General features: G+C 36.1%; 1 protein-coding gene across 15 annotated transcripts in view; it reads left to right on the top strand.

The window, feature by feature from the left end:
• Nucleotides 1–13973, top strand: part of CARMIL1 (capping protein regulator and myosin 1 linker 1) — a 342528-nt gene that overhangs the window by 267251 nt on the left and 61304 nt on the right. For all 15 annotated transcript variants that reach the window (XM_063707376.1, XM_063707383.1, XM_063707384.1 and 12 more), the window contains 3 exons: nt 5835–6010; nt 8928–9015; nt 11598–11747. In XM_063707376.1, coding sequence (XP_063563446.1) covers nt 5835–6010; nt 8928–9015; nt 11598–11747 — 414 coding nt within the window. The remainder of the gene's footprint in view (nt 1–5834; nt 6011–8927; nt 9016–11597; nt 11748–13973) is intronic.

Here is a 13973-nt window from a genome sequence, read left to right on the forward strand (position 1 = left end):
AAGTTCTATTGGACTGTGTTGCTTTACACATGAAGTAAAATATGCATGTTAAAATTCCTAGTATAATCACTGAAACAGAGGCACTAAACTAAAAGTTATAGTGCATTTCTAGAAGAGCATTAGGAAATGTTGGGTTATTTTTGGTGTCATAGTGACTGACATGGGCAGGTGACAGTGATCCTAAATATCGTACAAGGTTGAGTTCCAAGCCAGAATTGAATCCCACCCAAATGGCAATAGAAGAGGTATCACCAGAGAGAAACAGGTCCGTGAATAATGACAAATGGTCCAGTTTTCCAGAAATATGTAAGAATTTGAAGTGTGTGAGCATCTAATCATATGGCTTCATATATAAATGGATGAATAAGTGGACAAAATTACAAAGAAAAATGGACAAATTTGCCATTGTAGTAGAAATCTTCTAAAATAACTGTCCATAATTGATAGATCAAGTAAAACAATGATGAAGAAGATTTGAACAACAGAAATCTTAATTGTAATCTAATGCAACTATTCAATCAGTGCACAACAAAAGGAGAATGTGAAATTTTTTTCAGGTGTCCATGGAATATTTATGAAAAATGCCCATGAAGTCATAAAGGTCATCTGCACAATTTCAGAGACCATATTTTCTGGTCTCAATTCAAATAAGTTAGAAATTAATAACAAAAGATAACTAAAAAAGAGCCCACGTGTTTATAAATTTAAAAATTACTTCTAACTCATGGGTCAAAGAGGAGGACATAATTTAAATCAGAGGATATAAGGAATTAAACAGTAATGTAAACAGTAACATAAGAACCTGTAGAAGACAACTAAACCAGTACTTAGGATGAAATACATGATTTTAAATACCAATATTGGAAGTGAGGAGAGCCTGAAAACTAATGAGCTGTTAATGGATAACTTAAGAAGTTAGCAGTGAGGGTCATGATGCCAACAACATGCTTTCAGGTGTTTCAGAGAGGGGTGAAACAAAAATTGCAAATTATTAGCAACTGGTGAATTTTAAGAGTTAGGTTTATAGATGCTTATTGTCCTATTTTTTCCAATTTTTTGTAGGTCTACTTTTTTTTTAAATAGGGGAAAATATTTCCTTTAAAGTCAGGAATAAGGCAAAGATGTTTATAATCATCACTTCTATTCAACTTTATACTGAAGGTCTTAGCCAGTGCAATATGATAAGCAAAAGAAATGAGAAATGTAAGAATTAAAAACGAAGAAAAATTATCAGAATTTGCAGATTTTATGATGTCCTACATAGAAAACCCAAAAGAATCTGCAGGTAAGTTATTGAATTTGTGTGATAAGGTTTCTAGAGGTAGAGCAATATGTAAAAAGTTAGGCCAGGCATGGTGGCTCACACCTGTAATCCCAGCACTTTGGGAGGCTGAGGCTGGAAGATCTTTTGAGCCAAGGAGTTTGAGACCAGCCTGGACAACACAGTGAGACCTCATCTCTACAAAAATTTTAAAAATTAGCTGTACATGGTGGCCCATGCCTGTAGTCCCAGCAAGGTGGGAGTGAGCTATGATTGCACCACTGCACTCCAGCCTGGGTGGCGGAATGAGATCCCGTCTCAACAAAAAAAAAAAAAAAAAAAAAAAAAAATTGTGTTTCTATATGTCAGCAACAACTAGTTAGAAAATGTCATTAAAAATACTCACCATTTAAAATAGTAACAGAGAGCCTGGTATGGTGGCTCACGTTTGTAATCCCAGCACTTTGGGAAGCTGAGGCAGGTGGATCACCTGAGGTCAGGAGTTCGAGACCAGCCTGGCCAACATGGCAAAACCCCATCTCTACTAAAAAAAATACAAAAAAATTAGCCAGATGTGGTGGCAGGTGCTTGTAATCCCAGCTACTCAGGAGGCTGAGGCAGAAGAACAGCTTGAACCCGGGAGATGGAAGTTGCAGAGAGCCGAGATCACAGCACCACTGCACTCCAGCCTGGGTAACAGAGCGAGACTCCATCTCAGAATATTAATAATAATAATAAAATAAAATAGTAACCGAAAAATCTAAAGTACCTAGGAAATAAATCACACAAAAATCTCTAACACCTCAATGGAGAAAGTTTATTGAGAGACTTTAAAGAAATTCTAAAATAAAAATATGTGTCATATTTGTGGGTAGGAAAAGTTATTGTTACAGATGTCAGTTTTTCCTCAAATTTATCTGTTATTTGATAATTCTAATAGACATTCCAACAGGTTTTTAATAGAACTTGACAAAGCTGATTCTAAACATATGGAAAAGCAGTGCTCAAAAATAGCCCAGACACATATAAAGAAGAACAAGAAGGTTGGTAGTCATGTTCTACTGCATGTTAAGACTTAGGATAATTAGGAAAATATGCAGAGGTAGATGAACCAAAAAGACAGATCCAATAAATAGACCCATACATGTATTCAAATGTTAGAAATGACAGAGGTAGCACTGAAGTTTAGTACAGAAAAGATGGACTATACCCGTACTTAGTGAGTCCTTGGGCTTGTAATACTTTTTAATATGTTCCTTAGTGATTGTTTCAAGAAGTGTGCTAGGCCCGGGGGATGTAAGGTGGGACTTCACAATTGCCACCAAGTTCTAACTTTGTATCTGGAGTCTGATGACTCTAGCTCTCTGTGAAGTTCCAGAGTTCTATTAAAATTGCATATACATTTTTCTGGATGAGTGTTCATCAGATTCTCAAAGGTGTGTCTTGGCCCAAAAATGGGTAAAAGTCACTAACTTCTTGAGCATTTTATTTTATTTTTTATCACTGAGGTTCCGACTGTATGGCAGCAGGAAAGAGTGCATGTCATCAAATACAGCTTGGAGTGTGAAGAGAGTAGGGGAAGAAAGAAAGTCTTCTCAAAGAAAAATATTGAGCTGAGTATAGAGGAGTACAGATGTTTTATTCTGGCCCAGGGGGGAAAATGGAGGAATCTAGGCCAAGAAAACATTGTGTGCAAAGCATGGAAACAGAGCCTGGATCATACGGGGAACTGCAACCATGATTGGATTATGAGTAGTTATAAAGGAAATAGAGAGATATGGCAAGAAATGAAGCTGGCAAGCTCAGCATCTACCAGATACTTCAGGGATTTTTATTCTGTGCTAAAGAATAATAATTTTGACATATTTCCACTTTTGAGGAAATATCTAGGAATAAATTTAGCATGTTTTGGAGATAGTTGTGGTGGAAGGGGTTGAGGTAGGTAGAGTCTAGTGAGACTTGCAAATTTCTCACCTAGTTTAATACCATTCTTCACAGTAAAGAACTTAGCAAGAAAGGCTGATTTTGCTGTTGTAGTTGTTATTGTTTGAGCGGGGAGGGGAGGACAATACTTTGCAGTTGACCATTCCATGGCATATATTCAGGCAGAAAAGTTTCCTAGGCTTTATTGTGTATATGTTATATCATATGTATTGTATAGGTGATTGTAGATAAATTTTTGGTTGAGACTCACTGGAATAACAGTTTGAAGCCATGGGAAGGATGGATGTTGAACAGGGTCTGGTGTGCAGAGGTCCATGGGGGCATGAAGGAGAGGCTGCAGTCCTCTCTTATCTTTCTCCCAGCCCTGCCACTGCAAAGTTTACCCTGGCAGCCCTAGATACTGTTTACTTAAGAGAACAAGGGAACAAACTTATAAGTAATGAAGCAGAGATGGAAGGCACATTCTTTTGGATACTGATCAGGGCCATTAAATGAGGATGGGTATAATAGGAAACAAGAGTAGGAAACAGAAGACCTGAGTCCCCATCTCAGCAACTCCAGTGACCAGCTGAGCAACCTTGAGCAAGTCACTTATGTCCTGTGAGCCCCAGTTCCCTCATCTAAAGTCTATCTTCACCTACAGAGTTGTTATGTGGATCAAAGGAAATCCTGGATGAAGTTACTTTTAAAGTGCTGTATTGTACTGTTGGGATAGAGGTGGTGGTAAGGAACTAACGGCAGAATATTTGCTGGATTAATTAAATGCCTAAGACAGGCTAAAATTCGTTTTTATAGGGTCAAAGTTATGCGATCATGGAGCAGAAAGAGACCTTATATAGTTTTATAGATGAAAATGCAGAGATCCGCAAAGATTATTCACTTAATACTACTCACTTAACATTCCACAGAAATTTCATGTCAGAGTTTACATTGGAAGCCAGGCTTCCTCCCTTTAGGTGTGAAGTTCATTCAAACTGAATTAGCACTGTCATGCAGGGATACCTTTCAGAAAGTAACGGATATGTTGAAGAACATGACAGAATTAAAACAGAGTATTGGATTCCTGAGGTTGTTTGTATCAGGAGTGCCGGACTATTACTCCATCTAGAACAAAATGTGTTTATCTCAATGTCAAAGAGGAAACTAATTTGCCTTAGACTGACTTACTTGCATCTCTTGCAGATGATTGGTATAGGAGCTTTCTTGGAAAATATACTAATTCAGTGATTATTCAACCAGAGTTATAAAGGGGACAGAGCACTGTCAAAATAGGAAAGGCTTTTGGAAACTTCTCAAATGGCTGCCTCCCTCCTCTCTTCCCCTGGTTTTCCACATTATCCTTATAAACAGCCTGCTACTCTGCTGCTCACACTGCAGTGCAATGAGAAATTTTACTGGTGGATTGTGCTTTGCATTTTAATATGTGAGCAGATAGACCACTGTACCAGTCTTTCGATAATAGTGCTTCATTGGTCCTAATTCACACTGGACCAGTAATAGGATCCAAGCCTCGCTTTCAAAAACTGCGTTTCTTATCATTAAGAACAGTCTTTGAAATCAGATTAATAATAATGTCTGTGATGTATTGAGCTTTTAATATCTGTGATATACTGAGCTCTTATTGTGTGCTAGACACTCTGTGGAACGCATTAGACATGTAATATTATTTATTCTCAATAATCCTATGAGGTGAAAATGTTTTTATTGTCATTTTATGGTCAAGGAAAGTAAAATGGAGAGATCAGTAACTTTGTCCAATGTCACTCAGTTAGATTTCAAATTTAGGTCTGACACTGACGCTGATGCCCTTTCCACACTTTCCAACCGTATCACCCATCTCAGACAAATCATTTTACTTCCCTTAGCTCACATTCTTCAACCATAAAATGGTGATCACATGAATAGCTGCCCTACCCATCTTCACAGATGTTGGAAGGATAAAATGTGCAGAAACATTTTTCAAACTCTAAAGTGCTGTATGAATGTGTTTTGAGTGTTATTATTAATGCTGTCTATAAGGTGCTATTAATGTTTTTGCCTGTTATTTTCCTATAGTTTATTGTTGTCATAATAATTAATATCTTACCTAAAGCTTTTCTTTTAAAAGAGTAAAATTGGCAGTAGTTTCTGTGATTTTTCTGCTACTGCTGTTTTGATAGAGCAATTGAATGGTTCACCCTAATTTGGAGTTTCTGTGATTTCCAGAATCTCAGAAGCATTCAAATACGATATATTTTCTAGGGTTACCTGTGACTTTGTGTTCTAGTACCAGGGAAAACAAGTTCTTGTGGTAAGGGGGTGTATAAAGGCTTGATGTTTGTATTTTTTAATCTTCTCGTTAATGGCTTTGTGTTAAATACAGCTGACATGCCATAACACTTCAGATGCCAGCATGAAGCTTGCTTGGTTCTGCCAAGTGTCTGATTTAAAGTGATTACCAGAGATCAATGATCATCCAACAGTCACAAGTCACCCTGGGGCAGCTCAGAATTCTTCGTTGCGCTCTGGGACTCCGTCGTGCTCCTGTTCTCTGAGGGCTCCGTGTCATATATAACCACCTTTCAGTTTTATGGCGGGCGCCTCGGGTGCAGTGTCATCATCTCTTCCCTTCACTTGTGCTGCATTGCAGGCGTTGCTTGAGTCCATGGTTGATGCTGCTGAGAATCTTTGTCCCAATGTGATGAAAAAAGCCCACATTCGACAAGACTTGATTCATGCCAGCACCGAAAAGATTTCTATTCCACGTACCTTTGTTAAAAATGTCCTGTTGGAGCAGTCTGGAATTGATATCCTTAACAAAATTAGGTAGGTTTATAATGTTAATAAACCTAGGAGCTGCAGTTTCTGTAAATGCAGTCGAGGCAGCTGTAAAGAGGGTTATTGTTGGCTGTATCCATATATAATGTGTTTAGGCATGTTTAATAGGCAGAAACTGTATATAAATATAACTGTGCATAAATGCATAAGTTTTATACATTTCCAAAATGAGATGATCACGTAAATGCCTGCATTACTTAAGGACATAGAATTATCTGCTCTGTTTAAAGGTTTTATATTTAAGAGGGGGTACGTGTTTGTAATCCCTGTTTTCTGTTTCTGAAGTTTATCTTTCACCTTTATAAATCACTAGCTTGAAGATTGAGATCAGTTTGCTTTTTACCGTCATACACTGTGAACAAATGCACAGCTTATAAATAGGGAGAGGCCCACTTTGACCTTACCATATTTTCCTTCTGGGTTATTTTGGTGGGTCTGTAATACTATATGTGTATTAATGGTGTCTTTGCAGTGTTTACCTAGATTTCTGTTTGAAAAAGTTTGAAAAATATGACAAGATGTAAATATTTAGAAGCTGTGATTACTGGCAAACTTTTCTGAATTTTTACATAGAGACTCTTGGTCCATCAACAGTATTACATTATAGCTCAGCTAATTCTCATAATGTTTCTTAGTTGGGGAATCAGATAACTAAAAACTAAGTTCAGAAGCATTTTTTAATTTTCCATTTTAACCATTTTTGAATATTGATATTTAGATGTAGCAGAAATAATAGCTCCTGTCTATAGAGCTGGGGGTGGTGCTAACACACAGTGATACAGCTAAATGACAATCCATGAGAAAAATGAGTCAAAAACAAAATAAGCCCCAAATTATATTATCGTTAACTAGATATCAAAGGCTGATGACTCTAAATCCAGATTATAGAACTTTGAGGATTTAGAAATTCTGCAGTAACTGAATAATCTCAGGTCTTTTTTGTTTGTTTGTTTGTTTGTTTTGTTTTACTGAAGCCCCTAAATCCTACTCAGCTGAATTGTAAGGCAATTGGAAGGACTTGAGAAATTTTAGAAAAGACTTCTAGAGGGTTTATAGGACCCCATAGATTAGTGACTTTATAAACTCTAGCCCTTCACTAGGTGTGCTTACTTATTCTTATAACCTGTGGTTTGAGAATTTTTTGTTGGAGATGCCTAAACATTAAGGAGAAAATAATGTATTGGCCACTATTCTTTCATAATAGTGGTTTCAGCCACAAATAGATCATATTTTGATAGCTTTGAGTATCAAATTCTGTCAAATATGATCATTTCCTTTGAAAATGGGCAAATTCTGAAAGTTGAACAGCAGTATAGAATACACATCAATGAATCAATTTTATGTCCATTAACTCCATACTTGGCTTTTTATAATGCATTATACTGAACATTGATAGAATGAAAATATTTACACCTACACATGCATGTATGTATACATTCATATAATATGCACATTTGCATGGGCAGGTTAAGTTGACTCTTTTCCTCTAAAACCTTTGCAAACTGGAAGCTTAACCAGGAAGGAAGCATAGTATCCGGCAGCAAAATGATAGAATGATCCTGAGATATTAAAAAATAATTGCGTTTTTAAGACTCTATCTTTTTTTGGTGCTACAATTTGAAATAGATGAACCACTCCTCCCCACTTTCAGAGAGAAGGAGAGAAAGAGAAACTGTTGAACCTATAGTTTTATGAGGAAGTATAATTTCTAAACATGCCTAAAAAGAATCAGAGGAAGTACTTAAAATTAGATTTTCAGGTCCCTCTGAAAGTTTGGGGTGGGACCCAGTAACCTGTATTTTTAATATGAGACCTGGGTGAATCTTATCAGTAGACACCTCTGGGGAATAGTAAAGTATCAGATAAAGCAAATAGCTAGTGATACCTTGTTTCAGGGGCAGAAATTAAATGTATTTTTTTATCTTTAGCTTAAGATAATTTTTACTCTAAGTAAAAAACTAGTACTTCTATTCAGAAATCTCCCCGGGCAGAGGAATCTCCATGCAAATTATTGCCTTTAGGTTAGCAAGATTTTTTCCGTGTTGCACGAATATATTTTCAACGTTAGCTTATGCGACAATATTGGAATATAGGTATGTATTTCTCTCACATATTTACCTTTAAATGTATTGTGCTTAATGTACATTTGTACATATATGCATTAAGATATTCAGACCGAGAACACACCTGAAAGTGGAATTCTTGGGAATACCAAATTTGCAAAAATGCAAACAAAAATACCAGCCATCTGACAGAATCTTAGTGGCTGGGTCTGTTTATTAGTAAAAACAACAAGCGACTTTTTGCTGTGTGGACAACTCTCTGAGGTCAGGCAACAGGCACCAGAACTGCAAATTTTAGTAACCTCTCTTCATAAAAGATAAGGGCAGGTGATTTTGTAAATATTCAAAGTAAGATGGTCATTCAGAGCAGACGCAGTTATGGTATCATTTGATTGGTGAAAAGTTTTTTAAAAGGGTGAGTGATACGCATACTAAAGCAGTAAACTAAGACTTAACAACCAGGCTAGACTTTCTTAATTTACTCCAGCCCAGGTTTGTTTTCCTTTATGTCAATGGATGAATTGTTCCTCACCACACGGTACATATGGTTCCCATTAACTTTGTCTTTATCCAGATGTTTTTCATTTCTACCATTAAATCTTGAGTTTTGAAATTGCAGAGGCAGGTTGAAATTGGTAAAGAAAGTCTATTACTTGTGTGTTTATGGCAGTGTTTAAGGTTTATTTTTGGAAATCCTTAGTCCTGTTCACACATTCTTATATTCCACTTTCAAAGACAGAAATGGAATCACAGTTGACCTTATCACTATAGCAGCAAGGGTGGATGATTTTCCCCTCTTGCACAAATTAAAATGGTACTCTGTCCTTTTGATTTTCACACAGTGAAGTAAAATTGACAGTGGCCTCCTTCCTGTCTGATAGAATTGTGGACGAAATCCTGGATGCACTCTCACATTGCCATCATAAACTGGTGAGTGCTGTGCACATCTTGAGCAGGACCTCCTGTTTCAGCTCTGCTGTGATGCAGGATGACTTCCGGTGTGGGGATGTGATTTCTTTTCTGCATTTCACACTATTACAGCTTTATGGTTTGTGATCTTGGTTTTTCCTCCTTTCTCTTCTATGTTGCTTCTAGCCATTCTGGAGCATGTTAGAACTTCTCCAGAGGGAATGATAAGGGAAAGCAGAACTGATTGTATCCAGAAATCTTATTGTTCATTTATTATAAAGGTCAAAAGCTTGGGGAAGAAATGTTGAGACTGAAGTCTGAAATTAACATTTTAATTTATCTTTGCTTATTTTGTTGTTGATATGATTATTTGATAATGGACTATTCTAAAAATATGGGAGAAAATAAAAATATTTGAATAAAGTGCAAGAACAAAATGGGCATAATTTAGTAATGGATAGTTGCTGACTGCCCCACAGGTGCCTTGGATATAACCAAGGTAAAAAAAAAAATTTCTTCACCTAGAGACTAGTTCTGCATCAAGGTAGGGGATTTTACTTCCAATATCAGTGCATATGAAAAAATGTATCAGAAACTCAATGTTGCACAAACTTCAGGAAGTTCTCTGAGGTACAGATGAAGCTTTTATAACCGATTATATCTAATGCCTCAATATGGTGCAGTGGAAGTCTCCCAGGAAAGTTATAGCAATGTTTCCTTCAAGAAAAATAATTCTTCAATGTTTTCTTAACTGTGCGGGATGGAGATACCAGTTTTATGGCATTGAATTGTTGGGTGACACTAGAGAATCCTAAAATGAGAGGAGCAGCAACAGCTTCTTCTACATGAAACAGACAAAATGCGTGTTTTTGAAAAATTCATTTGAGAAAAACGTGTAAGACTGTCTTCCAAAATCTGAAAGACAAGACAGATATCTCTAATAGCACAATTCAAATGCTGCCTGTGGACCAGAGGTGGCCCACTAATGGATGGTTCCCCAGAGGAAGCATCCAGAAACTTCTTGAGCTTCCAATATCAGTGCATATGAAAAAATGTAGTTTTTCATTGTAGCACCAAAAAAGATAGAGTATCCAAACACATGTTATCTTTCTGATTTTTCTTTTTTATTGTATTTTAACAGTATATTGGTTTGTGCTAAATTGGAAATACAAAAAACCAGTTTATCACCACATTGAATGTAAGAAACACTGTTTTCTATTTCCTGGCACAGTAAAGAGCTACATGATTGTTTAGAGCTCCTGATTCAGCCTTTTTTTAAATAAGTACAAACAAAAGCAATAGAGTATCCATTCATTCATTCATTCAAGATGGAGTCTTGCTCTGTCACTCAGGCCAGAGTGCAGTGGTGCGATCTTGGCTCACTGCAACCTCTGCCCCTAGGTTCAAGTGATTCTCCTGACAGCCTCCCGAGTAGCTGGGATTACAGGTGTGTGCCACCACACCTGGCTAATTTTTGTATTTTAAGTAGAGCTGAGGTTTCACCATGTGAAATCCTTTCTCAATCTCCTGACCTCAAGTGATCCACCTGCCTCAGCCTCCCAAAGTGCTGGGATTACAGGTATAAGCCACTGCACCTGGCCTAGAGCATTCTTTTAAAATAAACTTATTTTAGAAACAGTTTATTGATAACCCATGGCTCCAGGAATGGCCTTAAAATGCTTACTTATGACACAAATAGTACATATTATACTAACAGAAATCTTCATGTGAGAACTACACTGAAAGTTTGAATTTTTCACTTTTTTGCATTTGTTTTTTCTTAAAGAATTTACTCAGAAAGTATTGATTTTTTTAATTGAGAAAAAATTTGCTGAATGCACTTTTGGTTTGAACTTCATTTTAACATTAATACTGCTGATTTAGATTATAAGGAAAGAGATTAAGTCTCATATGAAGGAAATACTATCTTTAAAATGAAACCTTGTTTTCAATGACTTTCAGATACCATTTTCACCAACTTAAGTTTGTAAACGTTCTCAAAGTTTCCGTGGACTTGCCAACTGGTTTTCATTGTTTCAGAAGAATTAAATCAAAGTTCCTGGTGTCAGATCAGCTCAGCACTGAAGTTTGTTAATTTCAGCCAAGCTTATTCTACCTCTTATTTAATTTTTTATGTTTACCTAAAGTATAACACTGGAAATTAAGAAATCATACCAAATATGGTATTCATTATATGAAAACAGTGAAAGCGAGAAGGAATTAAAATTTTGCTAGTAATTTCCTTCTTTTCAGTCCTTTAAAAATAATGAAAGTTGGAATTGTTTTATTACTCTCAGATACTTTTTAGTATAGAAGGAAATTTCTTCAGAGGAATTATCAAAATTAATAAAAAGAACACTACTATGTTGTCTCTTCATTTACTAAGAGATTTATAACTTATTGCTTAAAACACTCTGTCCTCCAAAGAAAGATAATAAAAGGAGGTAAGTTACTGTACTGTGAATGTATTAAGAATTGTCCTTGTCACTCGTCAACTTTGTGCTCCACTGCGCCATCTTGTGGAAGACGTCTTCAGGAATCCAGCTAATCAGCACTTTCTGTCTCTGCTTTAATTTCTCCTCGTATATGTCTTGACCTTCTAGGCTGACCATTTCAGCAGACGTGGCAAGACCCTTCCTCAACAAGAATCCTTAGAGATCGAGCTGGCTGAGGAGAAGCCAGTTAAACGTTCCATCATCACAGTGGAGGAGCTAACAGAGATAGAGCGTTTGGAAGATCTGGATACCTGTATGGTAAGACACATCCTCTGGTGGTACCGTTATCCTTTTCACTGGACTGTGCCATTGTTTTTTTTTTTTTTTTAAACAAATCTCACCTTTTGAAATCAGACCAAACAAAACACTGTCCCCACCCTCAGACAGTTCTTTCAGAAAAGTCCTAAAGAGGCCGCTAATGAAGTGAATAAAGCTGAAGCTTCAGCCCCCTTCTAAGGCCCTGTAGCCATAGTGGGAAAATTCCTAATTAGGAGAGATAGATTAGGTAACTCTTAAAGGTTTTTGTGACAGGAAAATATCTTCAAATAAAATTATAAATAAGCCATTAAAAATGTGGAGAAAGACTTTTTCAAATAAAAAATATATATAGGGTGACTCTTTCTTGGTCTTACCTGTTTTCTTTTGTTACACAACTTTTTGACAAACCCTTAAATTTGGGCTTCCTGTTTAGATGAGATTCTGTTTCGTTAATCTGATTTGATGTGCTTTAGAAGATGGAATGCACACTATAATGTTTACCTAACTGTAGGTCTTAATTTCTTACCCATTTTCTAAATTTCATGTAGCATATCCATCTGGCCCTATAACTAGAGTATTTGGGTTGTTAATACCTTTTCACTCTAAGGAAAATTTTATCTGAATCCTTTTTCATTATTTTAAAATTTATATTAATCAGCATAGCTACTTCTCACTTTACCATGAAACAATTGTTTGTGTCTATATCATCCTCTGTATTCAATATGTTTATGTCTTACAAAATGTTTACTTTTTAATAATTCCTTATAATCTGAGGTGGTGGTGGTAAGACTAGGTTTTGGTTACTTATATGTCCAAATGTTTCTACATTAGCTTGTGATTTTAGTAATTTTTAGATGAAGCCATTGTTAAGAAATAGTACTTGTTTTAACTTTGAACACCAAGGATCTGATATGGCCGATATTACTTTTCTAACCTAGGAGGGAATGTAGTGTGTTAAGAAGTTTACTTATTTATAAACCACTGTTATCATGTTTTAAAGTCTGTGAATAAAATATTTGAGGGTTCTCTATGTAAAGTCCTGTCCTATACAAGGAGAACAGCAAAGAAAGCCTAATGTATAATCCAAGATTGTAAGCAACATTCTAATATCACTAAATAAGGCTGAAAAACAGTTTTCTATATAATTATATAAACCTGCACATATATTTAATCTGGGTGGAGGAAATTGTCAAGTTTTTAAAAACTTGGTTGTCCATCTCATTATAACATTTATATTTCATAAGTATTTTGAGTTTGTTTGCCTTTTGAGGCATTAGAAGTTGGACACTATGTTATAGGATAATTGTTCTGGAAAGCTCTTAGACTAGCCCTAAAAGAAAATAAATAATAAGAAATAGATTTGAATCAAAAATTTGAAATCAACTCCACATATCATGTTTCCTACCAGATTTATTTGGTCATGTGTAAATTGGAAAAGGGTGAAGGAAAAAACAAGCTAGTAAAATGTATTTTATTAGGTTTATAGATGATGTGGTTTGGAATGAGGAAAAGTTGGTTATGAAAGACCGGCTCAGCTACTGTAACATTGGTTTTAAACTGTGTAAACTTTGTTTGGAAGTAAGTTTTTTTGTTTGTTTAATTTGGTTTAGTTTTGTGAAAGGAAGAAAAAGGTTGTTTGTTTTAAGTGAGTGAGTCGAGGGTGGAGGAAAGGAATAATTTTAAAAAATGCAGTTGGAAGACCACCCTCAGAACTTAAGGGACAGCCCTGCAGCAGGCACAGCCCCTGTGAGTCAGCATCCATTGTAAAAACATTCATGTTGCCATGATGCCTAAAGAGGCAGGAGTAGATGTAGATCTCTTTGAATTCAACTCTCAAGACAAGCCACGTTAGGAGGGTAGACTTTATCTGGTTTAAAGGGCCAAGGAGGTAAGCAGGGAGGGCCATTCCTGAGATGAGCCTGTGTTGAGTCCTAGGGTGAGGAGCAGGGCCCTGGGTGTTGAGGGAGTGACAGAGAAACACAAGAGCTCTTCATCAAAAAAAGAATATATAGGTAGGCATGAGTTTTTAAGTCATGAAAGCAGCTTTTGTTCTAATAAATATTGTTGTCATTCATTGTTCTAACTAGGCTAATAAGTTGTTAAGTAGTAGAAAACCAGAGTTAAATTTGCTGTTAGTGTAATGAAACAGCATATTTTTGTGTGTGTAAAAAGTGCAAGTCGGGATTTTATACTATTGATAATAATTTCCTGTATACTTTCAGCCTA

Source organism: Gorilla gorilla, chromosome 5, assembly GCF_029281585.2.
Source record: "Gorilla gorilla gorilla isolate KB3781 chromosome 5, NHGRI_mGorGor1-v2.1_pri, whole genome shotgun sequence".
Taxonomy (NCBI): Eukaryota; Metazoa; Chordata; class Mammalia; order Primates; family Hominidae; genus Gorilla; species Gorilla gorilla.